General features: G+C 34.0%; 1 protein-coding gene across 1 annotated transcript; it reads left to right on the forward strand.

Annotated features, from left to right (window-relative positions):
* The first annotated feature begins 9,582 nt into the window (after positions 1-9,582).
* On the forward strand, positions 9,583-24,907 carry LOC128175224 (QRFP-like peptide receptor). The gene is made up of 3 exons (XM_052840691.1): positions 9,583-10,263; positions 22,039-22,435; positions 23,849-24,907. The coding sequence occupies exons 1-3, from the start codon at positions 9,845-9,847 to the stop codon at positions 24,515-24,517; spliced, it is 1,485 nt and encodes a 494-aa protein (XP_052696651.1). The 5' UTR covers positions 9,583-9,844; the 3' UTR covers positions 24,518-24,907.
* The last annotated feature ends 1,348 nt before the right edge of the window (positions 24,908-26,255 follow it).

The raw sequence follows: 26,255 nt of genomic DNA on the forward strand, positions 1-26,255 counted from the left end.
TACACAACACATTTTTTCAATATCAAATATACATATATACAACATTTCACGATTTCTAATGCATCATTGTTGAACTAGTAATTACAAGACACGTAGATTTATTTAAAATTTACTTTATTATTCTAATTATTCTATGTTAACTCATATTGGTTGTTGGTTGTCATTGGTGGATTTGAAATACTAGTACAGTGTATCTGAGACTTCCTCTCTAAACGAATTATAACCCTGCAGCCTCCATTGGCGTCAACATGGAGAATTTCAAGTTGTAACACGTTACTACCCCCCTCAAACAATGGCTGAAAGGTGGGCGTTAATTGAATTATTAAGAAGTTGGGCGCAGATAGATTAAGCAAGTCTCATATTACATAGTAATATAGTAGTCTCCTCTTACATTGTACGTTGTTGTCTAATGCAAATATTGATTGTTTCAAAACCTTTTTTTCTTTTGGTTTGTTTTGCTTTTTGGATGGAATTACATTGACCACTTTTATGGATGAAATAAAATGACAAAGTACAAGATTTTTACAAAAAAATGTTTTTATCATTTTTGGAAAGTTTGATTAATGTTCTTATATTTTCAAGATTTGAAATTACTTTTGGATGCCAAGGTATGTGCATTGTTTTTGGTAACTTTATAGTACGATAGTTAATAATATTCAAGTTTTGGTAAATAAATACTGTAAAATATGTTGCATTATTTATCATTTATTTTGAGCAAGAGATTTCAAAGTTTTATTTTATCAATATCAAAATTAGAACATTTACATAACTCTTACAGTTATGATCAATATCTTATATATGTGGATAATTACTTATTTTTTCAGTATTCGCAAGAATTGATACATATTGAAAGGTTCCAGCCATCAGATCCTTGTTACTAGTATATAAACATTATCATGATAATGATATAAATTTTTAATAAAATTCAATTCAAATCTTATATTTGTTATCGTAATTTCAAAAAAGAAATATATTATTCAATACAATGTTTTAGATTTGTTATTGTAATTCAAATAAAACAAAGATTTACTAAATGAATAAGTCATTTATTATATACAGTAGACATATACCAGCGGTCATTGCATAACCAGTTTGAATTACTCGTAATGACTTGCTACCAGCAAAGTTCTGTGTTTAACCTTGGAAGAACCACGATTCTGTCTAATCTAATAATTGGCAGACACTGGTCTATATGAAGGACTCCTGATTTGTAACGAACTATTTCTGATAAAGAAAACGTGGCTTTTCTATAGATTATGAAACGCAATTTTTTATTAAGATGACATGTTTATACGTAAAAGTTACAAGAAAAAATTCTGTTGTACTCATTAGTGAAATATATATATATATATATATATATATATATATATATATATATATATATATATATATATATATATATATATATATATATTTAAACGTTTATGCACATTTTGTCTGGTTATTCAATACCTTTTGTTACGTAGTTCCATAAAACTTCTGTACATTGTTTATTGTGTACGAATTAATTGCAGCTAAATATTGCACAACATTATTTAGATAATAACGTTAAATTCGCATAAGATGAAGATTGTTTTGTGCCAGTTTTTGATTTCTGTTGAATTGGCAATTATACTATGAAGACATGAGCACAATGCTCATATTTTGTGGGTTTTAGTTTAGTTTAGTTTAGTTTAGTTTAGTCGTATTTCTTTTTCAAACTCAAACATCGATTTTTTTTCAAACCTAGATGGTTCTCACATCTTTTTATTACATTCAGTTGAAGGTTAACCGTTAATAAGAGAGTTCAACTCTTCAAGCTGTAAGAAAGTGCCTTCTCTCTTGTATTCATAAAAGAAGACCTTGATTATCATCACTGGCTTCAAAGTACATAAAAAACAGGCTTAATCCTTCGAGACTCCAAAGATTCCAGAGAAATAAAGAGACGCGGTTAAAACCTATGACGGCCGACTGTGAACACGAATGGAAATTCTAAACCTTCTGGATATACCACCTGCTTCAGGAGCATGATGAAAGGACAGTATATTTTAATGGTCTAGTAGGACATACTCTTGGGATTTGAAAGAAATCTTGGGGAACATCTAAAACATGGCTGCAAGGAACAGCCACAGTACCTCCAAGCATTACTAAACCACATAATAAGGTACCTGACAATATCTAAGTGCATGCTTAAACGGGATTTCATTTTTTCGGCTATCATTTATAAAACATTACCATAAAAATTATTTTTATGCAATCAGTTTCAAATCTTTGGTATTTAAAACGTCAGCAACACTTCCTTGTTTTTATTTAACGATAAACTGTTTGTGATTATAAATCGATCCGTTACAAGTTCCTATTATCACGCCTGTCAAACTTGATAGCAACTCGCTTGCTATAATCACGACATGTGATATAGAGGACCTGACATTGTTTCCAGTATTTATTTATTTTATGCTTTTTATTTCCGTTTTTATGGTCAAAATCATCCGAATTGAAATATTCTTGACAGATCTTAATTGATTATTAATTTAATCAAGGGAAGTGCAACACGTGTCATGGCCATAATGTTTCCGTTTTCTTCGAAATTCGAGTAATTCTTATCACTAACCAGAAATATAAAACTATAACCTATGAGAAAAAAAAGTCGCAGCAGCAGCAGCAATTATCGTTCTTTGTATTTGAGAAAATGACTCGAGCGTCTTAAGTACATTGAATTGCACGCAATAATTTGGTTAACAAAACGTTTTGTCGCCAAAAAACAAACATGTCAAAGTCCTCAAGCTGACCATAAAGAACCGGGGCCTATAACCTTTGATTACCCTGAAAACCAAAGACAACCATTTTCCTCTTAACAAAATTGTTAACATGTAATTCATATGAACGAAAAGGATTATCGCGCGTGTCCTCCGGCAAATACGGGACGTGCCAGCGATTAGGCGGAAATAAGGTTTCATCGTTCGCTGATCAAACTGCTTTGGTTTGATCCGTAAATTACTTTCTAAATAACGCAAATCAAGAGTTAAATGTACACCGTGTAACCATTATGAGGGATTAGCCAAGATATGAATGAAGTGATCCCCACCGGGCTTTTAATGCTAGTCGGCACAGTAGTTGTCCATCGGTAGTCTTTTAGTACCGCGTGAAGTACTTCCTGTACCGCTACGTCGTTCAAGTTGTCCTGGAATCGGAACTGTTTTCGATTAGAATTGCAAGGGTTTGTGGTTTGGCATTTGTCTATTGATACAAATTCCTCGCCTCAACTGGATATAGTATAATTTAAGAAAGCATTGAGAAGAATTTATGGGGAAATATTGAAATGTCAGCCCTTAGACACAATAGTTTATGGTACTGCAAAACATTTTGAATACGGCGTGTGGCTAACAAAGGATGGGTTGAATTACGTCTTGTAATATATTGAAAGATTCTTGTTCACCCAATCAGTTGACTCGAGAAGCCACCAAAATAAAGTGGCTTCAAAAAAAGTTTCATGGTTGTGCCCCCAACCCCCCCAAAAAAGCGTCATAGCTAGGTACATGTAGGTGAAAGAAAATTATAAGCTTACAAATTTTTTTAAATCATCACTTTAAGGCCTACCAGCTACTAAAAGTTCATTTTGGGTTTGTTAAATATAGAAAGCTGATCGTGTTTGACATTGATTACTGTGTCACGTGGTTGATCATGTGATTAAGTTCGGTTAAAACAGCAAGGAAACTAACGGGATTTAAGGTAAATTGATCAATGACCATACACACATTTTTTTTAAATTCAGTTAGGGCGTTCCTACAAAAATATTCATACATTATATCATACTTAATAATATTTAGTATGATTGCTATCTAGCTGAACATAACTTTCAATATAAGTTGATCTTGGTCAAAAATGACTTTATATAGGTTTAACACTTTCAGGTGTTATAATATCACAAGCAGGCATTATTCCGCATTATTTAAAAAAGAAAATAGGGGTGAGGTAGGAAGTTCCATCTACTGTCCGGTTGCTCGTGCTCGAATCCACCTTGCAGTCATTTGCGCATGTTTGACCAAAAGAGATGGGGGGAAATGATTAAAAAATGTGCTTGACCTGGCCATATTAATATTTGCATTAATATATGTGGGAGTCCGGTAAAATATTTTTTTTTTTTTTTTGTAAATTAGTGGTTTGTGCGTCACCGTGTATCCAATCATGTCTGATAATGAATAGACCAAACACCAACAGCCCCTAAGCAAGAGACATTCAGTAATAAAGAAAACAAGAGGCCCAGGGGCCACATCGCTCACCTGAGCAACAATTGCCTTAATTCTGATCAAACTAGCATTACAGTATCAAAATATCTTGACAACTGAGTACAGTAGATCTTGCTAAAAAAAAAAAAATTGAAAATCTGCCAATTTTTATCCACCTCTTATTTTTTAGTAAAGCCCCTTTTGTTGTTGTACCTGTAAGAAGATTTTTCTCTATTCCTATAAACCCCCCCCCCCTCCCAACTTCGTGGCCCCACTATTCTCTAGGGAATCATGGTTTCATCAAACTTAAATCTACCTTTAATCTCATAACCTGTGCTTTCACACTAAGTACTGAGTTTTGGACCGAAAACTTTCCCAGAATATTTTTAAGGATTGTAAAACTTGATCCCCCAATTGTGGCCTCACCCTAACCCCGGGGACCATGATTTGAACAAACTTGAATCAACACTTCCTGAGGATGCTTCCATTTTAATTTGAGTTTTTCTGGCCTAATAATTTTTGAGAAGACATTTTTTAAAGATTTTCTCTATATATTCCTATGTAAAACTTGATCCCCCAATTGTGGCCTCACCCTACCCCCGGGGACCATGATTTGAACAAACTTGAATCTACCTTACCTGATGATGCCTCCACTCAAAGTTGAGCTTTCCTGGCCTAATAATTTTTGAAAAGAAAATTTTTAAAGATTTTCTCTATATATTCCTATGTAAAACTTGATCCCCCAATTGTGGCCCCACCCTACCCCCGGGGACCATGATTTGAACAAACTTGAATCAACACTTCCTGAGGATGCTTCCATTTTAATTTGAGCTTTTCTGGCCTAATAGTTTTCAAAAGAAATTTTTTAAAAGATTTTCTCTATATATTCCTATGTAAAACTTGATCCCCCAATTGTGGCCCCACCCTACCCCCAGGGACCATGATTTGAACAAACATGAATCTACACTTCCTGAGGATGCTTCCATTTTAAATTGAGCTTTTCTGGCCAAATAGTTTTTGAGAAGAAGATTTTAAAAGATTTTCTCTATATATTCCTATGTAAAACTTGATCCCCCAATTGTGGCCCCACCCTACCCCCGAGGACCATGATTTGAACAAACTTGAATCTACCTTACCTGATGATGCCTCCACTCAAAGTTGAGCTTTCCTGGCCTAATAGTTTTTGAGAAGACATTTTTTAAAGATTTTCTCTATATATTCCTATGTAAAACTTGATCCCCCAATTGTGGCCCCGACCTACCCCCGGGGACCATGATTTGAACAAACATGAATCTACACTTCCTGAGGATGCTTCCATTTTAAATTGAGCTTTTCTGGCCAAATAGTTTTTGAGAAGAAGATTTTAAAAGATTTTCTCTATATATTCCTATGTAAAACTTGATCCCCCAATTGTGGCCCCACCCTACCCCCGGGGACCATGATTTGAACAAACTTGAATCTACATTACATGAGGATACTTCAACTCAAATTTGAGCTTTTCTGGCCTAATAGTTTTTGAAAGAAATTTTTAAAAAGATTTTCTCTATATATTCCTATGTAAAACTTGATCCCGCCAATTGTGGCCCCACCCTACCCCCGGGGACCATGATTTGAACAAACTTGAATCTACACTTCCTGAGGATGCTTCCATTTTAATTTGAGCTTTTATGGCCAAAAAGTTTTTGAGAAGAAGATTTTTAAAGATTTTCTCTATATATTCCTATGTAAAACTTGATCCCCCCAATTGTGGGCCCACACTACCCCCGGGGACCATGATTTGAACAAACTTGAATCTACACTACCTGATGATGCCTCCACTCAAAGTTGAGCTTTTCTGGCCAAATAGTTTTTGAGAAGAAAATTTTTAAAGATTTTTCTCTATATATTCCTATGTAAAACTTGATCCCCCAATTGTGGCCCCACCCTACCCCCGGGGACCATGATTTGAACAAACTTGAATCTACATTACATGAGGATGCTTCAACTCAAATTTGAGCTTTTCTGGCCTAATAGTTTTTGAGAAGAAAATTTTTAAAGATTTTCTCTATATATTCCTATGTAAAACTTGATCCCCCAATTGTGGCCCCACCCTACCCCCGGGGACCATGATTTGAACAAACTTGAATCTACCTTACCTGATGATGCCTCCACTCAAAGTTGAGCTTTCCTGGCCTAATAGTTTTTGAGAAGAAAATTTTTAAAGATTTTCTCTATATATTCCTATGTAAAACTTGATCCCCCCAATTGTGGCCCCACCCTATCCCCGGGGACCATGATTTGAACAAACTTGAATCTACACTACCTGATGATGCCTCCACACAAGTTTAAACTTTACCGGCCTAATAGTTTTTGAGAAGAAGATTTTTGAAAAATACCAACAAATTTTCAATAATTCTCAATTATCTCCCCTTTAAAAAGGGCATGGCCCTTCATTTGGACAAACTTGAATCCCCTTCACCTAGTGGTGCTTTGTGCCAAATTTGGTTGAAATCTGCCCAGTGGTTCTTGAGAAGAAGATGAAAATGTGAAAAGTTTACAACGACGACGACGACGACAACGACGACAGACAACGGACAAATTGTGATCAGAAAAGCTCACTTGAGCCTTTGGCTCAGGTGAGCTAAAAACCATACGATATTATAATAGTAAGAACAGAATTTACTGGACATTTGATAGCATCGTTGCTTTCGTCACTGGCCTTATCATTTCTTTTATCTGACTTTCCTCATAACTTTAATATTTTTTCGTCGGAAAAAGATATGAATTATAAATCATAATATAATAAAGGAACTTATCATTCACTGTCCAATCGTAGATTTCAACGGAAACAAAAGCTATTTTTATTCTAACGTGACTTTCATCGCATTTGCATCCAATCGTTTTAAAGATACTAGGCAGCTAGTAGTATTAGTATGTAAAAGCAAGTGAGAATCAAGAACACCCTTCTTAATATACTTACTTAAAGAATAGTATAGAACACTATCGCATTAATTAAATTTCTGGAAGTTTTAACGACTGCTATTGCGCAATCGAATTTTATTTGCAAACATGTTATTCCATGTAAATGAATGTAATTTTCTTCTTTTCGAATTAATTATCTTATAATCTTTCGTATAGTGGTTGTGTAGTGTAGAATATTTAACCGGGTTTTCCGAAGGTTATTAAAATGGTGAAAATGGCGGGTGGGCGGCTGCCAAAAGGGTACCCTCATTGTACGGATAACTCCTCCTACAGTTTTCAAGATAGGAAGTTGATCTTTTGCAGATCAATTGTACATATATCAGAGGTGTGCATATTGCTATGATTTTGATTTCCAATAATTTATAAAAAAAAAAAAAAAATACCAGCTTTTGAACTTAGTCATTTTTGGCAAAATATTGCATATAGGGTACACCATTTCACTGGATATGGGTTGACTTGGATTATGGATACAGTTCACATGAAGAAAACCCGGTTTGCTGTCACATTAGCAGCTTTTCACGTGTTTTTTAATGTCATTCTGTATTTTTGTATGAATTTTAATACTTTTGCTTTGGTAAATAGTTATTAAATTTGAATACTGTTTGTTCCTAACTCAAAGTAAGGATTTGTACGAACTTTGCAATAACTCGGGGATGTACTTGTATAGCAACCAAGTGTTTGTTTGGTGAGCTGTGTTGTTATAAGTGAAAAGCCTTACCCATTGCAGGTTTAGATTATTTGTAAGTTACAGTAATTATAGATGGTTTGATAGAAAATAAGCCCAAACAATTCCTTCAGCCTGCCGTTAATAAAACCCGAACACAATTTTGCCTTAACTGGCAACAGTTGTATAGAATGTACCAGTCTTAAAAAGGTTTATTGTAAAAGCACAGCGCGAGATATTTATACACAAGCATCCATGTTGCTTAATTAGTTATAATGCTCTGTATGTGGCTAAAACATCAATGTATGTACATATTTGTCAACGAAATGTTATCGGAAATATGGATACAAAGCTTAAGCGTGACTTTTTTTTAGATAATTCGAACTTTACTGAAGAACTTAATCCAGTCGTATAATCGTAATGCAAAATCTCTATACCATAATACCAGTATATACATGCATTTCGTTTCAGAACGAACTGCGCAGAGATACATTACCTCCTAATATGACAGAGATTTTTAATAGGGATTAGGAATGGTTCATGGGTCCTAGAGTGTCCGGATGCTATTATTCTCAACAGGGGTTACTATACAGCAAACGTTGCCAAACAATGTGAGGAATATTAACTTTTAAGCCTCATATTGGACTTCATTAGCTAGGTAATTACGGGCATGCGCACACATTAGGTGTTTGGTTTTCTTTACGTTGCTTTGCCGTGCATGTTCTTATCCTTTGTAGGCTTGTAAATTGTATACACAAAAAGTTGAGTATTTTAGAAATCTCCTGGTATTTTTTTTCAATTAAAACAAATGATTGACCCTAAGTTTAGGTCTATAAAGGAAAGTATTCTTCTTTTGAAAGTTAAGTAAAATTTTCAGCCACAGAAAATGAATTGACAACTTTGTATCAGTTTATTTCCTTTACATTTGTTTTCTATATACTGGTAATTACACTGTAACGTTTTTGAAAAATAAATATAAAATTGAAATAAATAAAATAATTTAAAATTATAACATAACAATACTTTACACGAAGACTTTGAAATTATACTGTTTACACAAAAAAAAGAAAAATTCACCTTATCAATTTTCAATATAATCTTTTATGTCTTAACAAAGGGAGGTGCGTCGGTTTTATAAAATTTTTAAAAAAAAAAGTGGACCCCCCCCCCCCCCTCGGTGTCCTTACTCTACTTTTCTGTAATTGCCATTATGGAACTTATTATTTGGACACAGAAGATTAATCTGGCATCATAAATGTCTTTCGGGTTTAACTTATCTAGTTAATCTTTAATTTTATTAGAGGTCCGTGTTTGCTCTGCTCCTGTTTTGTATTTTTCCTTTGGACTTTTGATTTTGATCACTGTTTGTTATCACCACATGCCTTCTATATAAAGGGGTGTAAGAAATAATAATGACGCATATACGGCAAAAATGATATTAAGTAATACAGAAAAGACTTACTTAGTACGCTGTCAATCTTTGACTAAAACTTATTCCAGAATCATCATACTTGGTTAATTATATCAATACAATACCTGCAAATGTTGGGAAATTATTTTTAAAGAATCTGGAATTTGACTCGCATCAATTATCATATAAAACACAACACAGATACTTATTCAGAGATCGACAGTTTTACAAGGTGGAATTGGCGACCAATCTGAACCAAAGACGATGACTGCGCACGTTGCTTAGAGTTGCCGTATAAATGGCTAGCGTTTACAGATTGGATTCCAGTTTGCAGGTGTCTCTCTAGCTCTATCGACCTCCTAACACACTATCGAGTTTACGTAGCGCTCACTTCGAAAATGCTTTAGCAGTGATTTACTAATCTTATATTTGATTTTTGATGGGTATTACAGCATAATCTCTCGGTGTTAAAAGGAACTTGAGCGGCGCTGAGCATTATCGCCGTGAGATGAATCTCTACTCCATGTCCTAAATGCAACCAGAATGGCTCATTAAGAAAATTATCAAACAAATGTAGCAACCAGTTTGCTAGCCTTTAGAAAGATGAATTTCTCAAATTTAACTAATAATTTAGTTGAAAACTCCTCGGTTCTGGACGAGTATGGATGTCCCATTAACAATGGGTACTACAAGGACTTCACTCAGATTCCTGCGGTTTTGGCCACCATCATTGGTATATACATCATTGTCATCGTTCTGGCTATCTGTGGGAACATGTTGGTGATATGGACGGTTTGGAAAAATAATCATATGCACACCGTGACCAACTATTACATAGTGAATCTCGCGGTATCAGACTTCCTGGTGTCCGCTATTGTGACACCGCTTAAACTGTTGGAGTTTACAGCGCCGTGTCGCTGGAACATTTTCCGGAGTGATGGACTCTGCTCTTTCATGTCGTATTTTCAACCCTTGTTTGTCTTCGTTAGTGTTCTTACACTTGTTGCCATCTCCATTGAAAGGTAAGGATTCCTGAATTTTTTGGCCATATATATGTTTTTAAGAAAAAAGATGATACCGAAATAAAAAAAACAACAACATTTGGCCCCTTTATCACTTCAGTGGACCAAAAAAAAAAGAAGAAAGAATTGCTTGTGTGTGAATAGCGTAGCTATAAGGCTGATTAAAATTCATGTCTTTTTCGTCAATAGTTTGACGAGTTCTTGTGACAAAGTTAAACCGTATAAACAACTGCATGATAAATATAAAAGGTGACAGTTTGTGATACTCGAAAAAATCATTACCCACTTGTTGGGAAATAAATGACACACGTGCAATAAAGTTGAACTCGTAAAAGATCAATTGCAATTGATGTGCGTCGCCGTTTATTAGTCTGTATAACCTTTTCGAAACCCTCTAAAGAAGTTCAGAAACAATTAAACCAGACAAATTGCTGCCTGGTTTTACCGGAATCGGTCTATAAGATATGCATACCCACTTTCACTGATTAAAGAATTTTTTAGATGCAAAACCTGACTACGGATATTCTTTGGAATAAAAGCAGTCATCGTCTGGTTCTGGTCTCTAACGTTTGCCATATATTGGCTTTTCATGCACGTAATCAAAGTTCTATAAGAATCCCTCTGTGCTATAACTTGCACAGTAATGACTTTTAAGATGTCAGGCGTTAATAAGCTGTGTAGGTAGATTTTTTGATTAATTTCTATCCCTCTTTCACTTAACTTCTTACACAGGCGTAAAATGAATATCAACAAAAATTGGCGTTTTTCCCCTTGGTGGTTTAAAAATGATTCAAGGGATCAATAAGAACCGGCCGAGTTTTCAAGAAATTTCAAAGCTGACCCCTTTTCACGGCTGGGTATTTGTAAGAAATAAAACAGAAATAATCGTCATGTGTGGTCACAGTTGGAAATAACTCCATGGATTTTTATCGGATGTAAATTTCATTCACCAAAAAATTATTTGTAATGCGTTTATACGTTACATCAATGTCTTATCGAAGCGGTATCTTGTGTTATCAAGTCTTTGTGCGGCTTGATAATCTTTGGATAAAAATCGCATGATTTATTCCTGGTCTACGAGTGCAATAGAGGGATGTGACCTCTTTCTAAATCAGAGATACATTGACCTATATTATGTCTGAGGGGGGTGTATTTTTTTTTGCAAGAAAATTCTGAGACTGTGCAATATTTATGAATTTTTTTTTATATTAAAGACGAATCTCTCTGTTTTTGTATATACATGTATATATATTTAGATAAAGATAGTGGGGTATTGTGATATTATGGTTTTAATTCATTGAAGCAATTTTTTATATACATGGTTATAGGTCCAACATTATTTTAAAAAATATCATAAGATAGACAGATGCGCAAACATAAAAAAAGATGAATAATAATGAAATCAGTAAAGATATGTAATTAACAAGACCTAGTCGAAAAAGCTAATTAGTCTCATGCTTTGATTGACAGTGGCTGTGGCACGTGACAAAAAGAGGCAAGCTAGTGAGTCTCACTCGCAATAGCGTAGAAACCCCTAACGAAGCTTGAATGATCTTAATAGATGTTAATTTCAGAGTTCTTAAGCTTGTTTTTTTTAAATGAATGCTGAATTCTTGGTCTCTGCTGACGATCCTTGAAATAACACTTCACCGACATCATCTGTTTACAGATTCCTGACTAGCAAGGATTAGCCGAATTCATTAAGATATCCTTGTTTTTTTAATAAATGTGAGTTTTAATGATTAAATTTATATGCCATAGCATTAATTTTAAATCATTTTAAGATGAAAATATCAATTTTCAATTTTTAAGATATTTTTTTTCTATCTTTAAGCGCTATTACACAGAAATCTTTATTGTTTTGATATTCTTTGCGCAGCAAATCGTTATCTAAGGAGTCGTATTCGAACCTGCAACATACATCATAGTTCTACTCCAGATGTTGAATCGAGTGTAACCGCTACACCAAACAGAAAACATTACCATTGCAGTTATAATTGCAAAATATTTGAATGAATTTATCTTTTATTCATCGGTCGCTCCTTTGAAATCAATGATTCAGATTTTTTTCCCGATGATAAAAGAACACTGTCTCCATCTAATCTTTGATGCCGTATGAAATTTTATGGAAAAAATAGTATGAATGAATTCAGTTTTAAAGTGATATTTGAGGTTTAATATTAAGTGTTTTAATCCCTGGGCGAATCATAATTTGACACGTGTTCGAAGATTAGCGCGTCCACAAGATACAATACGACAGAGACATCTTCATTGTTAGACAACCTATCATTTGAAAATACCTTTGAAGCGGTGGTCGGCTTTTGTTGGATGCAGAATTACCGCCGGATATAAAGTTCTCATTCACTCGTTGATTCATCAAAGCTACAACACACCGGTGGATCAAAATGTTCACGAGGCGTGGTTACAAAACATGCCAGTTAGTTCCATTTTGCTATTGGCTACAAATGTTGTGCTGTTAAGTCCCGGAAATTATCAATTGAAGTTAAAAATGCAATCTGGCGTGACCCTATGCCTTTAGCAAACGTTCAAATTCCCGACGGTAGTGTGTTGTGTTTTTGTTGCATCGTTCAATGAGGCATTAAATGTAATAAACTGAATTTTCTGAGTTGGGATTTTACTAGAAAGAAAACGTCAACTAAATTAAGGATGCACAAGATATATCAACAATTAGCAAAACAAATATATTTTTAACCATTGTTATAGTGTTCTGTTTGCTTAAAGCCAAAAGGTTTCCAAACAGCCCTATAGTGTGAAAATGTACTACCGCTTCGTGTTATAGTACAGCATTCAATTTTCATGACAAAAAATTTTCCCTATATTTATACGTTTTCAATCTCTTACATTCATATTAATAATTTTTGCCAGGCAATTAGAATTCTTACACGAAAATCATCCTAGCTTTTTCAATTATTGGAAAAGCACCGGTTTCTTCCGGTGGTGGGTTTCAACGCAGACGATCTTAAGTCACGTCTAGGATTAAAAAAAAAAAAGAAATTCTGGTATACCAAGAAAACAATCTCTGTAGAATGTGAAGAAAATGTCAGTAAGTTTTTTATGTGTAACCCCGAATATTCATGGAAAATTAAATAATTCTTTTGAATAACTTAGCACAAAAATAAAACTGTTTACTAGTATTTTACCATCCACAAAAATCCTGATATGTTTTTGTGAAGTATTTTGCACTACAGGCAGGGTAATATTTTATTTAGCGGCAAATAGTTTTTTTAATTTGTTATGCAAAAGTAAAATACCCCCTTCTGATTTCTCTGCTTCATTTATAAAAACAATATCATGGCACTTTTCTCAGGGAGCAATTCAATTTCGAATGGAAACAACTCAAAGGTCACATAGAGTCCATTTTAGCGCTTCTTGTGTCGTCAGAGTAACATATGGTAATATGGATGGTTGCATAATTATGAAGAATTGTATTCTTAGGAAAGATATTTTTTTGTTATAAATCAGTGGATTTTTTTTTGGTTCATTTTATTATTCATAATTGCGATAGTTTATCACACTGCTGGAACTCTTCATCTTTCACTTTTATATAGACATCAATTCTCGACGTCTCATATGATTGGCATAATGTTCTATTAAATACCATGATCTAGCGAACGAGATCGAAAAATTTGCTGTTTCGCATAAATAAAATACATTGATTTTTTCAAACAGATCAAATGTTAACGTTTTTGCTTCTTTTTTTTTGTATATCATGAAAATTTCATTTCCTATTAAAGTTTGACATTTTTTCTTTTAATGTCATTAAAGTTTGATAATCTATAGAATTAAACATTTATACAAAAACTTGTCACAAATATTTGCTAGTTTTGGCCTATACATTATACAAGTCATCAAACATTCAGATTTGCCATTCATCTTTCCAACAATCTAGCAAATTGCATCGTTATTTTCACGACAGAACTGCGGCAGAAATCCAAACGAACGGTTGGAGATTCCATTTCGCGTTCATCTTACACGAGAAAAAAAAATATATTGTAATAAATGCGAAAACTAGAGAAGAAGAAAAAGATGTTGGTTTGTTCTCGAGAGCGTAAATGATTTTTTTTTTTGGTTGGGTCTGTGTATAGGAAAACTGGTCACCGAAATTACATCAGTGACAGCTTTTTGTGCGCTTCTATTTTACGTTACACGCCTACATATGACAAGACAATATTTCTAAAGCAGAAATATGCAAATTACATATAATCAAATTTCTCCCTTCTCTTTCCGATGATCAGAATTAGAATTATTTGACCGAAACGTTAAATAGTCACAAATTTATCAGATTAATTGGTAAAATTAGTAAAAGCCATTCTTTTATACAGACGTCTATATTTTCATAGGATTCTTTGACAGTAAATATAAATAAGCATATTAAGGATATTTAGGACCACGTCTGTATAAAAAAGAGCATTAGATAAAAAAAATCTTCTTTTGTCACAATTTTTGTAGAATTCTTCATATCGTAATGCTTATATATACATGTTCATATACACTACACTATCAAACACTCCACCGACAGTCAACAAGCAACTAGCATGTATGTGGTAATGGAAATAACAATTGTCCTAATCATGATATTAGATGTAGGACATAATTTAATTTGACTCGAGAGTTTCTTTGTCATAAAGCTCCCATAAAGTGGACTTTCTTTCAAATTATTCTGCTATAGAATGGACATTAACAAGAAAGAAGATCGAATTAAGCTCGTTTTTTTTCACTGGTTGAAATCCTGTTAGCAAAAGCTATCTGCATAGATGTCAAATCCATGCTAATACTTTCATTAGGGGCTCACAGCTCGTCCTAATCCTATTTAACGATAACGGAAGGTCAACGTCTCAGTTAATGACATGTAATGAAACTTATCAGGGGTTATACAAAACAAGGTATGTTAATGATACCCTCATAAGTAGTAGGAAGTTTAAAACAACAGTTACAATGTATTCTCCAATTGCCTTAATTTGTTCTTGCATGCAAAACAGATACTAGTAACAAAGCTGATACAATTATGTACAATACTGTAGATAATAGATAAGAAGGTTCAGAATGTACGGGTACATTAGTTGATATTTATGTTTAAATTCATCGTTGTGTAAGCTAATTATACATCATATTATATAACATTGCAGAGTTCCTTTACAGAATGTAAAATTAAGAAAAAGTTTCGTAACCACAACAGCTCTAAGAAAGCTTTTACAATATGCCAATAATAACAATTCAGATTAAACTTGCCAATAAAGTTTTGTTTTAATTTTTGAAGTTCCGGCCGCGCCTTAAGTACACGATTGATTCATTATGATGAGACGACGGAGAAAAGCTGTATACGAATTGTACAAGAACGGTTAACTTATGAATTTGTCATTGTACAAGGATATATTTACTTGGAACCATTCTTCTGAGTATGCACATTAAAATTGTGGCCCACTCTGCACTTCACATCGATACTCTTAGGTCGTACGAATGATCTGCCACATGGCTTGAAAGGAAGATTTAACATAGCCACAAGGGCGATTGCGAATCTTCTTTGGGGGGAAGTTTTATCAATTCCTCTTTTCAATCGGTCGTAGCGGAGATTCATTAGATTAATGAATCCACGACAAAAATAATTCAACAAAGAAATTAGCAGAGGTTGACATTTATTTATTATATAGATGTTGTCGTTCCTGATTTACATTATTTTATCAAATAAAATTCATGTTTACAACTTGACAATAAATGATAAACATTATTATTCATAATATCAGAAAGACATTGGCAAAGCAATGTTCAGATATTTGTCAAACAAACATTTTACCAAAAAAAATCAACACCTTAAGTAGTTTCGCTACTCTGATTTTCTCTGACAGCTGATTTTTCTGACAGCTGATTTTGGGGGAAAAACGAGAAAAGTTAAGACCTCTGCACTCCTGATCACTCTGAGAATCCGATATAGAGATGTATTTTTCAGAAAACTGGCTGTCCTTATTTTGTGCCGTCTTCTTTAGTTAAAAAGCTGTTCAAAGCGTTGGGGATTATTTGCAAAGATTCTCTTTAACCATCGAATTAAAATATTTTACTTGATTTTTTCCAATGTTAATCAAAGTCAAAAGGCGAACACCAACGACTCAGAAACACAATCAATTAAAACGATATCTTAATTTTCTGTAAAGAAGTTTACTTATTATTTGTTTCTATATTTCTATGATTTATCTAAATAAGTCTTTTCTGCATTTAGTGGGTGTTGATGTATGGTGTTGCTTAAGTTTGATTAAAAATAACGTGAAGAACACCGAAAACTTATTTCCTTTACCATTTATCATTATTATGCAACTTGTGAACAGTCTAAATTTGTAATAACAATTCTGTTATCATTTTAAAATAAACCTGAAATATCTAATTTCAAGTATGCTGAGCATTATGATAATTAACCATTCATAACTTATTATGAATGCGTTATGTTATAAATGAATTATACAGATGGTAGAAATGCCTCAATGGTGTGATACAGCTACCTTAGATAACTGTTTAAGTTTGTTCCAGAAGAAGACAAAGCCTGATGTAAAAGTTGACTATGAAGCAGCTTAATACACTTACATTCAAAAATAAAGAAAAAGGACAGGATTTTCAAATATGCTGTGATTATAAAAAATTTGGTTAAAAAGGACTTGGTAAATGATTACTTATAGCAACACGTTGATGCCGTCTTCCCTTGTTAAAAGCGCGTCTTTTATGTCCCAAGAGGTTTTCTTAATCTCCTGAAAGAAGCTACAGAAAAGAGTGCTAGTATTCAAGTAGATATATATTGTGTCAGAAGAAAAGCTGGAACTTCTGGGCGTTGAACACAGCTGCTTACAGAAAAGAGTGGGTCTTGGAGAGGTAACCACATTAAAAAGTCGTAAAATGTCGATTACAGACAAATTGGTGATTACTATGGTGACCCAGAAACGGTCTGTAGTAGCCTTGGTAAAGGAGATCAAGTGCATGCCATTTTTAATTTTTTTTCCTTCGGAAGTTTTGAAAAATATATCGTCATCGAGTTTTTTTTCTAAAGCTCTGAAACGGTTTATTTTTAGGTTTATACAACAAAGGTTCAATTTTTATTCTTTTTCATCTTTACAAAATAAAATAATACTGAAAATTTCAATTTCACACTAGATACCATAGATACAACTTTGTTTGAAGAAATGTAAAACTATTGGTCACACAGGAAATTGTGCCTCGCGTGAAATTCGCGTTAATTTCACGTGCGACACACTTGGCTGTATACATTTAATTGCTACTCTATAATTTCCAACTGTGGTTGGCGCATATGATCTATAAGTCTATCAAAATACGCCACAAGTTTTAATCAATGAGTAGCGGTATTTGTATAAGAATGGTATTTACTCCCATATTTTCTCCGAGAGAGGGGGATGAGTTAATCATTAAACGCAAATGAATGGAAAATCTTATAACAAACATATCCAAATGGAACTTTGATATCTTGCACGTAATGGAAACGTCAAAGTGAGATTGAAGACCAAACTATTATTCGTGTATTTTAATCTCGAATCCTTAGATATCTCGGATATCATTTAGACCTTTTCGAGTTCGGATTAACAATGTCCGACTGTATTATACCATGCATACATCAATACAATGAGTATCGTTCTTTACAAAAAGAAATGGAGTCGAGTAATTGTAAGCTTATTATGATAAAGATCAATTTTTTGTACAATATTAGATGAATTTTAAAACCGACACTTTGACAAGGAGAGTGCACACACATGTATTCATGTATTTTACATTCTATATATCTTATGTACTTTCAATCTGGCCCCATACGAACTTCTTTATGGTCTAAGAGACCAGTCTTAACGAGTCTCAAAGAGTCTAGTATTTATGGTTACAATATACTTCAATGTACTTTCTAACTGTGCTATTATAAAGGATTTTTCGAGAAAAGCTCAAATTTTAACGGAAAATACCCACTTTTTCATGCGATTTATCATTCGTGAGAATTTTTGCATGAAAGCAAACAAATGTATAAATTGATGTTCCGGGAAAAATGGATATTATGTACGGTAGCGGTGTTAGTAAAGAATAACTGTTGTTGGTTTTTTTTCTCAACAGAGAGAAGATTTTAGAAGTATAATAAGACTTGCTTTAATAGAATCCGATTAAACTCTATCAGGCAGACCAAAAAAAAAAGCAATATTGGTGTTTTCTATGATAATATGAAGAGTCCTTTACCGTGAGCCCCCAGAATCTCAAGCTTCAAGTTGAAACTAGGGACGATGATACCTCCGCAAACTTAGACCGTCGGCAGCAGCAGACAAATAATAATTTCAAATATCACGGAAACCGCGAACTGAAATTAAATGCGCAAAATGAATGTTTTTTTTTATGAATTGATCATACTCCATGGAAAGATATTATATTGTTGATGAAAATGTAGTCCTTTTTCTTAGAGAAAATAGCTGTCTGATTTATAACAGGTTCCGTCTTGCCGCCAGCCAAACATTTTTGGGATATATGTTCAGCAAAACTACTTAGAGATACACTCTTGACATTCGCATAAGCCATTATTAGGAAAATATTGTTTACTTTACATAATATGTTACGGTTTTCAAAACAAACGTTAAATTTAGGATTTAATCTTTGTGTATTTATATCTTTGGTAAAGAAGATTGCAGAAGGTCATTGAGAACAGCTGACTTCTAAAATTAACATATATAGTTCAATGAGGGGACAATATTGCGCATCTGCAGAATAGTTACTTCCTGAAGGTTTTTCCGCACCTTTGAGAATTCTTTTTATCAAACACAACCTTGTAATGTCTTACAGGGTATGATAGTATGTAAACAGTTTGAAAATTATTGAAAAATAGCCATTTTTGTGAAGAAGAAAAAAAAACCGGTATTTTTTAAATATTTGTAATTTACAATATGGAATTGGTAAACTGAAGTCCAATTTGAGCTTGGGCTCTCTGTTTCAGTAGTCTGATGTCATATGCAATGTGCTTCGAAGCTAGACAAATAACGGTTACAAAATAAATAATTTCCCATGCAGCGAATTAAGCCTCCTTTTTGTGACGTACTGTCATATGTCACGGAGTGTGGAGGACCCTTGAAACACTATGGCCAGAATTAAGAAATGAGACGTGTTTCTTCTTGCGATACTATATCGATTTCGCCTACTTCTAAGTTCTGGTGTGTCAAAAATTAAGTTTTGCCTTGTAAGAAGCCAATAGAAATGAAGCATTCTGATTATGCGTTCACAACTGACCAGATATCCTTGCAGTGAAACAAATCAGTGATTTACAATCAAATGCTTTAGTGGTTGCTGATGAACAAAGAATCTCAGTATTCTATATTAACCCTCTCAGGTGGGTATGTATGCATGTATCTCTGTGCTTCTTTATGATCTCACAGAAAAACTAAAGTAATCATGAAATATAATTATTGATTCACAGGGTGGAGAAATTCTAATTGTTGATATTTTCCTGTACTTAGTGACATCCCAACGATAATATCAATAAGTTCGTTTTAAGCGAACGCACTTGAACACGAGACTTAAACTGTATTTTGAAAGAATTTTGTAAACTGAAGTTTTCGTGCTAGATCATTCAAAACTCTATAAAGATGTGTGGGTATTTTGAATAAAGCATCAAATATTGTACACTCCTATTTATTTATTTATTTAATAATCACCATTTAATTATAGAGGAGCGACATTCCCACTTTCAATCAATATTTTCATAAGGTTTCAAACATTATTTGAACATATTACACTCCTAATGTTCGCTTAAGAAAAATAAAACAGTTCAAGAAAAACGTTGAGCTCATTCCAGGAATTATTTTATCTTTTAAGAATACAATTATTATGAACATTCACTGCAAAACTTGTAGGCATTTAAGACGAACAGGAAAGTTCTGAACATCATCAGCAATATTTTTGATTGGTAATTTCGTGATTGCAGCACTTTTGCAATCTTTTAAAAAAGAACTTTGCAAATTATACCCAATTTATCTCGCTCTTAATATCAAATACTCTGGAACCATATCGTCAAAAAGTAGATCAACTTTGTACTCTACGAAGCAAGAAAACATTAGAACTGTGCTTGATATGTGTTTGTAATTATCTTATAGGTGAAGTAATATACTCTTCCGAAAGATCTGTATCAAAGACTATGAAATTATACAATTTTCTTTGGAATTAATCCAATTAAATGAGGTAACCATCAAGTTTATCTTAAACACCAGGTTAAGTACTGCATTGCACTTGAAATATAAAAAAAAATATGAAACACGTGCCTGAATTTTTTACGAAGCTAAGTGTACTTTGTACCTAACGGTGCAAAGATACTCGTTTCACACGCTAGTGCATCAATATCTGTACACTCAAAGTTGATGTTTGGACAGAGGGTGGTTCAAAGTGTTCTAAGACTTGTGTCTGATCCTTGTGCAAGTATTGCTTAAAATAAAGTAGGTTCAAATCATTAGAGACTTCACAGTTCACATTATGCAAGAATATAGCAAGAGCTTTACTGTAACATATATTCAGGAAGCAAAGCATATCAGCAGTAAAAATGAAAGGCACTTAATTTAAAAATGAAAGAAACATGCATGATCGTATATTGAATAACTGAAAGTCCGTCTATCGAAACTATGGTAACAGAAGTCTACTCCCTTCCTAACCACTCCAAGTGATTAACACTTGTTCTAAATTAGGTCCCATCTTCATTTTCGGGAATCTTACGGTCACAAAATAGGACTCAAAGAATGTAAATCAAAGTTTACATTTTTACCGAGGAGATTTGTTTTCCTTCCATCCCCACCCACCCCATTCTTTCTATAGTTGTTTGGTGCACATCTTAATCGTGCCGACATCGTTGGCTGAACCCATCTCTGTAGGAACATTATTTGCTCCAACATGATCAATGAAAACGAAACCACGTGGAAACAATTCTTGAAGAATTTTTACGGCGCTTGAATTTGATTAACTTACGAGAAGTCGCCTTGAGCTGGAAACAAATATGGGGAGTACCATTTCTTGTAATAAACTGGTTCCCTTTGTGGCTTTACTACCGCACTGCTTCTGGTGACTCGGCTCATTGCTACCACATTTACCCATTTCTTGTTGTCAATGGACTTAATGCGCAGGTGCAGTCTTGTGCATGAAGTTTATTATTTTTTTTTATTTGGTACCATTACGTATTTTGTTTGACTTCGAAATAGATTTTTTGCACGACCAGCCTTCGAGTGAAAAATCATGGGTTTTTATTTGATTGTAGCGTACTTAATTTTTCATGAGTGCTCTTATTTTCTATATAATGTATGTGGTTCTACATGTACTTGAATGTGAAATTCAAACGCTGTTTGACTGACACGAAAAAGGACTCAGTACATTTAATTATTTTTTGATTTTACGAATGCGAAATTGTGTTTTGGTATAGAATAGAAAATGTGGTACCCAGCAGTTAATCAAATCACGAATTTCCATCCTCTTCAGCACTTACTAACAATATGATTTTCTCCCTTAACTAACTTCCGCACTCGTTTAACTGTTGTCCTAAAGTTTTGGAAATTAATACACAAACATTTTATCTTGCTTTCATTTAAATAAAACATTTGAATTTGCAAACATATGATATAAAAAATATCAAAACCATATTATGCGAAATCAAACTGCTGCAAAAAAAAAAAAATGTCCATGTAAAAAAAAAATACTCGAGAATGAATTATACATAAGAAAAGTCGATATAAAATTTCAGTATTCTCTTTCGTTTACTTGCAGATACTATGCCATCGTCCACCCTTTATCTGCCATGAAAGTGAATAGCAAATCAAGAACCAAGAAAATCATCGCAGCTACTTGGATCATTCCCGCCATTTTGGCGACACCCTATTGTTTCAGCAGGGCGGAACCTTTCACCATCTCCAGCGAGCTTGGCACGTTGACCGGGGAGCTTTGCTCGGACCGCTTTGACGAGTTGGACGGTCACACGGGGGATTTCAGGAGGATCTTTTTCGTCATTCTGTTTGTTGTGATGTATTTCATTCCTTTGGCCATCATCGTTGTGACGTGTACAAAAATTGCCATTTGCTTGACCAGGCCTTTTGTTGTTGGAAATTCCGCCACATACAAGCAGGATCCCACCTCTAAAAGACGTCACGAAGTCAATAAGAGAAAGGTAAGTGTCGTAATCGATGACTCGGTTAATAAGAAGGAATGTCAAAGCGACAAATAAATTACGTGTACTTTAACGATATAAGTCAATTTACGAGGATTGTCACTTTTAAAAGGAGTTAACTTTGCAGGAAATTAACAAAAAACACACGATAGTAGGAAGAAAGATATTGATTGGTTTACTAGATAAATTTTTGTCTCGATTGTTAATGATTTTGTCAAGTTTTTTTTTAATGGATGACATAATCTTGACCTTCAAAGTTTTTATGATGAATATACACTAGGTCTTGTTTAATAAGTCGTTTTAATCTCTATTTCTTTAATCAATTCTTCCTTTCATTTTTTGTTTAACAATAGAGAAAAATAAAAGTCAATTCGTGTTTACTTGATTCCAGATTTACGGTTGAAAACGGGAGCAAGGTCTTGTCTCGACTGCCTCTTGGCAACTAAAATTCAATAAGAGTGGTTCTGTAACCGGGAACTCCCTTGCAACATAGCACCATTTTACCTTCATTAACACTATGCACTGCATTTTGCAAAGTCCATGTCACCAATCTATAATTACAACACATCTACTTATAAAACACCTTTGACTGGTTCTGTAGAGGAGCCTCATTATCCGGACAAAACAACTGTACAATTGTTCTATACTATTTTGGTTCATCTACGGTTGGACTACCCTGTTGTAATGAACCAAAAGCTGTAACTGTTTCAGCCTCAAAAAGCCATTTTTCTTTGATTATCAAGAGACGAAAAACACAACATTTTCTATTTAAAGCCAAAGAGTAATTGGCAACATATATTCTCGTACGCTTCTTCAATCACTTATAGTTCAGATTTTTTTCCCATCACTGAAACAATGGGTGGAGTCGTTTCTGATCTTTTTTTGGTTATTTTGCGTTTAAAGCTTGCTTGCGGTTTGCCTGTAATTTACCTCTTGACATTGTACAGAGCCATCCGCATTGACGGTTACCATTCCTTCTAATGAAATATTTCCACTATGTCTTATTTGTATGCAAAAAAACGCGTCCAGTACTATGCATATTTGTGTCTGTGACGGGTCTTTTTCAATTATAGTGAGACACCAGGCCTATTCTATCAGCATTAACTAAGCGATATGGCATATTGGACAACTTAACTGCACTAACCAAGTTGTTGTCAGTCTTCAGTAATAACTCAAATCGTATCTGATATCTTATACAGAATAATGTAGAATATTATAATTTGACTGTTTTGCTATCTTTTTGTATATTTTTTATGTATTTTGATATACGGTTATTGAATTCTGTTACATTTCGAGAATAAGTCAAGCGCAATACGCAATATTCATAAACTGTCAGTTAACAGCCATTTTTGTTCAATATGCTATCCATTGTTATCAACATAACTTTTACTGATATGGTGGTTTGTTTTTCAGGTGGCTCGCATGGTGATTGTAGTAGCCGTGGCATTTATTGTTGCCTGGTCTCCCTTGTACATTGTCAGTGTAGTTTCTGTCCTTCAGCCAGAGAACTTTCTCCAGAAATCTAATTTTATCTTCTCCATGCTATGTGCCCATCTCTTTGGATTTATCAACAGTTGCGTTAACCCTTTTATTTACACCGTCATGAGTGAAAAATTCCGCCAGAGTTTTAAGCGGACATTTCAGCGTATCTTCTGCAACTTTATGTATTGTCGCCAGACGATTTTCAAGTATAGAAGTGGAAGCATCATACAACGGCGTTCAACCAACGTGACCTCCGCTACCAGAAGCTTCAATGACGAAGACGAGCCGCTTCACAACAGTAGCTCCGATAACAGCCGAGGGACTACGAGCACCAGAATCAAAGACGGCAGCAATAGTGAATTTGAGGAAACAGAGAAAGTAAATAAATTTAACGGAACCCCGAAAAAAGAGTCGAGGGTAAAATTCTCTAGAAACACAGACTGCATATGTATTTCAAATGGATGCATGGAAGATTCGAAGGCGGAGGCTGTTCTCCTCTCGCACTCGGGAGTCTATGAAATTCACAATGATGCCAGTGAAGTCCAAGACGTCTTATCATCTAACACATCTCCATTACAACGTCTCACTTTGTTCAATTAATGATGAAAACAATTTGTTGAAGTGGTATATTTTGTGTTTACGTTAATGTTACGTTAAGAGAAAATTGTCTGAACCATGTAAAGACTGACGAGAAAGCGACTGAGTAAATGTGAATATCGTTGCTTTTGTCTAACAATCTACCTGTTTAAGATTTCATAAGTATAATCATAAAAAAATGAATTAAGAAATGTAAAATAAACATTTGTTTGATAAAGATTGAGTGATTTTGCGCAAGTGCATCATGTTTATGATTTTCATATTATTATTTCTGACCGTTAATAAACATTTGTGATATAATGAAATGTTTTAAGCACTCTTTCATCCCAACAATGGCTTGGTTAACATCGTCTCCCAATATCCATGTCATACAGTTTCTGTTTACTATGACGGTGAGATGATATCTATATTGAGCACCTCTAAAGGGGGTTACCATTATTTTGTGGGGTATTTTCTAAATTCATACAAGAAACTAGCATCACGGCGATTGCAGATAAACAATGCGATGTTGTTTTGATTTTTTTGCGATGCAGTACTTCAATGCTTTGCAGTCTATTCGAACAAAACAAAATCCAAACAAAAGAGAACAACAAAAACAAAACCGATGACCATAACAAAGAGGTGGTTTAATAAATCTTAATTTTGAGCAAATCATGTACGACGTTAAGGACATATTTTCTATAGGAATTCCCTGCTACATTATCGTCCTGTTCGTTAAGTGCGAGCAATTTAATTTTTATCATCCATATGCCATAAATTCAACAAGGCTTGAAACTTTCATCCCTTTTGTCTCGGCGTGTAGTCGTGAAAATTTGATTTAGGCACATGATTAGACGACATATTTGTTGGCACCATGCATAACTGTTCATCCAAGGATGTGAGGTAGTTATTGAAAGAATTATTTGAAAGAAGTGTAGTTTTATTTATGAGCTTGCGGCTGAGATTAGTAGCCTACAATTATAGGGTTTTGTGACCTTGTTGATTTTATTGTTTAGGTATGAAGACTTTGGTAATACACATATCACTCTAGTTTCATCGTTATTCGTTGAATACCAATTTTCATGGAGTTTGTTGTTGAGTTGATCCATAAAATTGAATGCTCATTGAAATGTAATTCTAATACATCATTACACTGAAAGGATCATTGTTCACGAATTTACTTTTCCTTGAAACTGTGATTTTTATTAAAATCTGCGAAAATTAATGTTTATGAATAGTGATGAAACCACATTAAGTGGAGAGTCCCTATGATTTGAAAGGATAAGAAGAAATCTAAATAAAAACTATCTTGTAATAGTCCTCTTAAAACAACGTTTACATGTTTTAAGCCCAGCTGAGGCAAAGGCTCGCGTAAGCTTTTCTAATCAATACTTGACCTTACGCGTTGTCAGTCGTTGTCGTTGTAGTCGTCGTAAACTTTTGACATATTCATCCTCTTCTCTAGAACCACCAATTTCAACCAAACTTGGAATAAATGGTTGAATAACGGTATTTACATAGCAATATATAAAGAACAATCTTTAAAAATCCTCTTCCCGAAAACGAATTAGCTAGAAAAACTGTAACTTGTATGGAAGCATCTTCAGGTAGTGTAGATTCAAGTCTGTACAAATCCTGATCCCCTGTGATAGGTTTGGGCCATAATGGGAGAGGAGGCCAAGTTTTTACATAGGAATATATATAGAAAATCCTTATTAATATTTTTTTGAAAAATCATTCAGCTTAAAAAGCTGAAAATTGC

The sequence above is a fragment of the Crassostrea angulata genome, chromosome 3 (assembly GCF_025612915.1).
Source record: "Crassostrea angulata isolate pt1a10 chromosome 3, ASM2561291v2, whole genome shotgun sequence".
Lineage (NCBI taxonomy): Eukaryota > Metazoa > Mollusca > Bivalvia > Ostreida > Ostreidae > Magallana > Magallana angulata.

Bases quoted from the DNA above. Each gene is read 5' to 3' on its own strand.
- LOC128175224 (XM_052840691.1), top strand. From the start codon at position 9,845: ATGAATTTCTCAAATTTAACTAATAATTTAGTTGAAAACTCCTCGGTT. The intron at 10,264-22,038 runs GTAAGGATTCCT...GTTTACTTGCAG, and splicing joins GTTGCCATCTCCATTGAAAG to ATACTATGCCATCGTCCACC. The intron at 22,436-23,848 runs GTAAGTGTCGTA...TTTGTTTTTCAG, and splicing joins ACGAAGTCAATAAGAGAAAG to GTGGCTCGCATGGTGATTGT.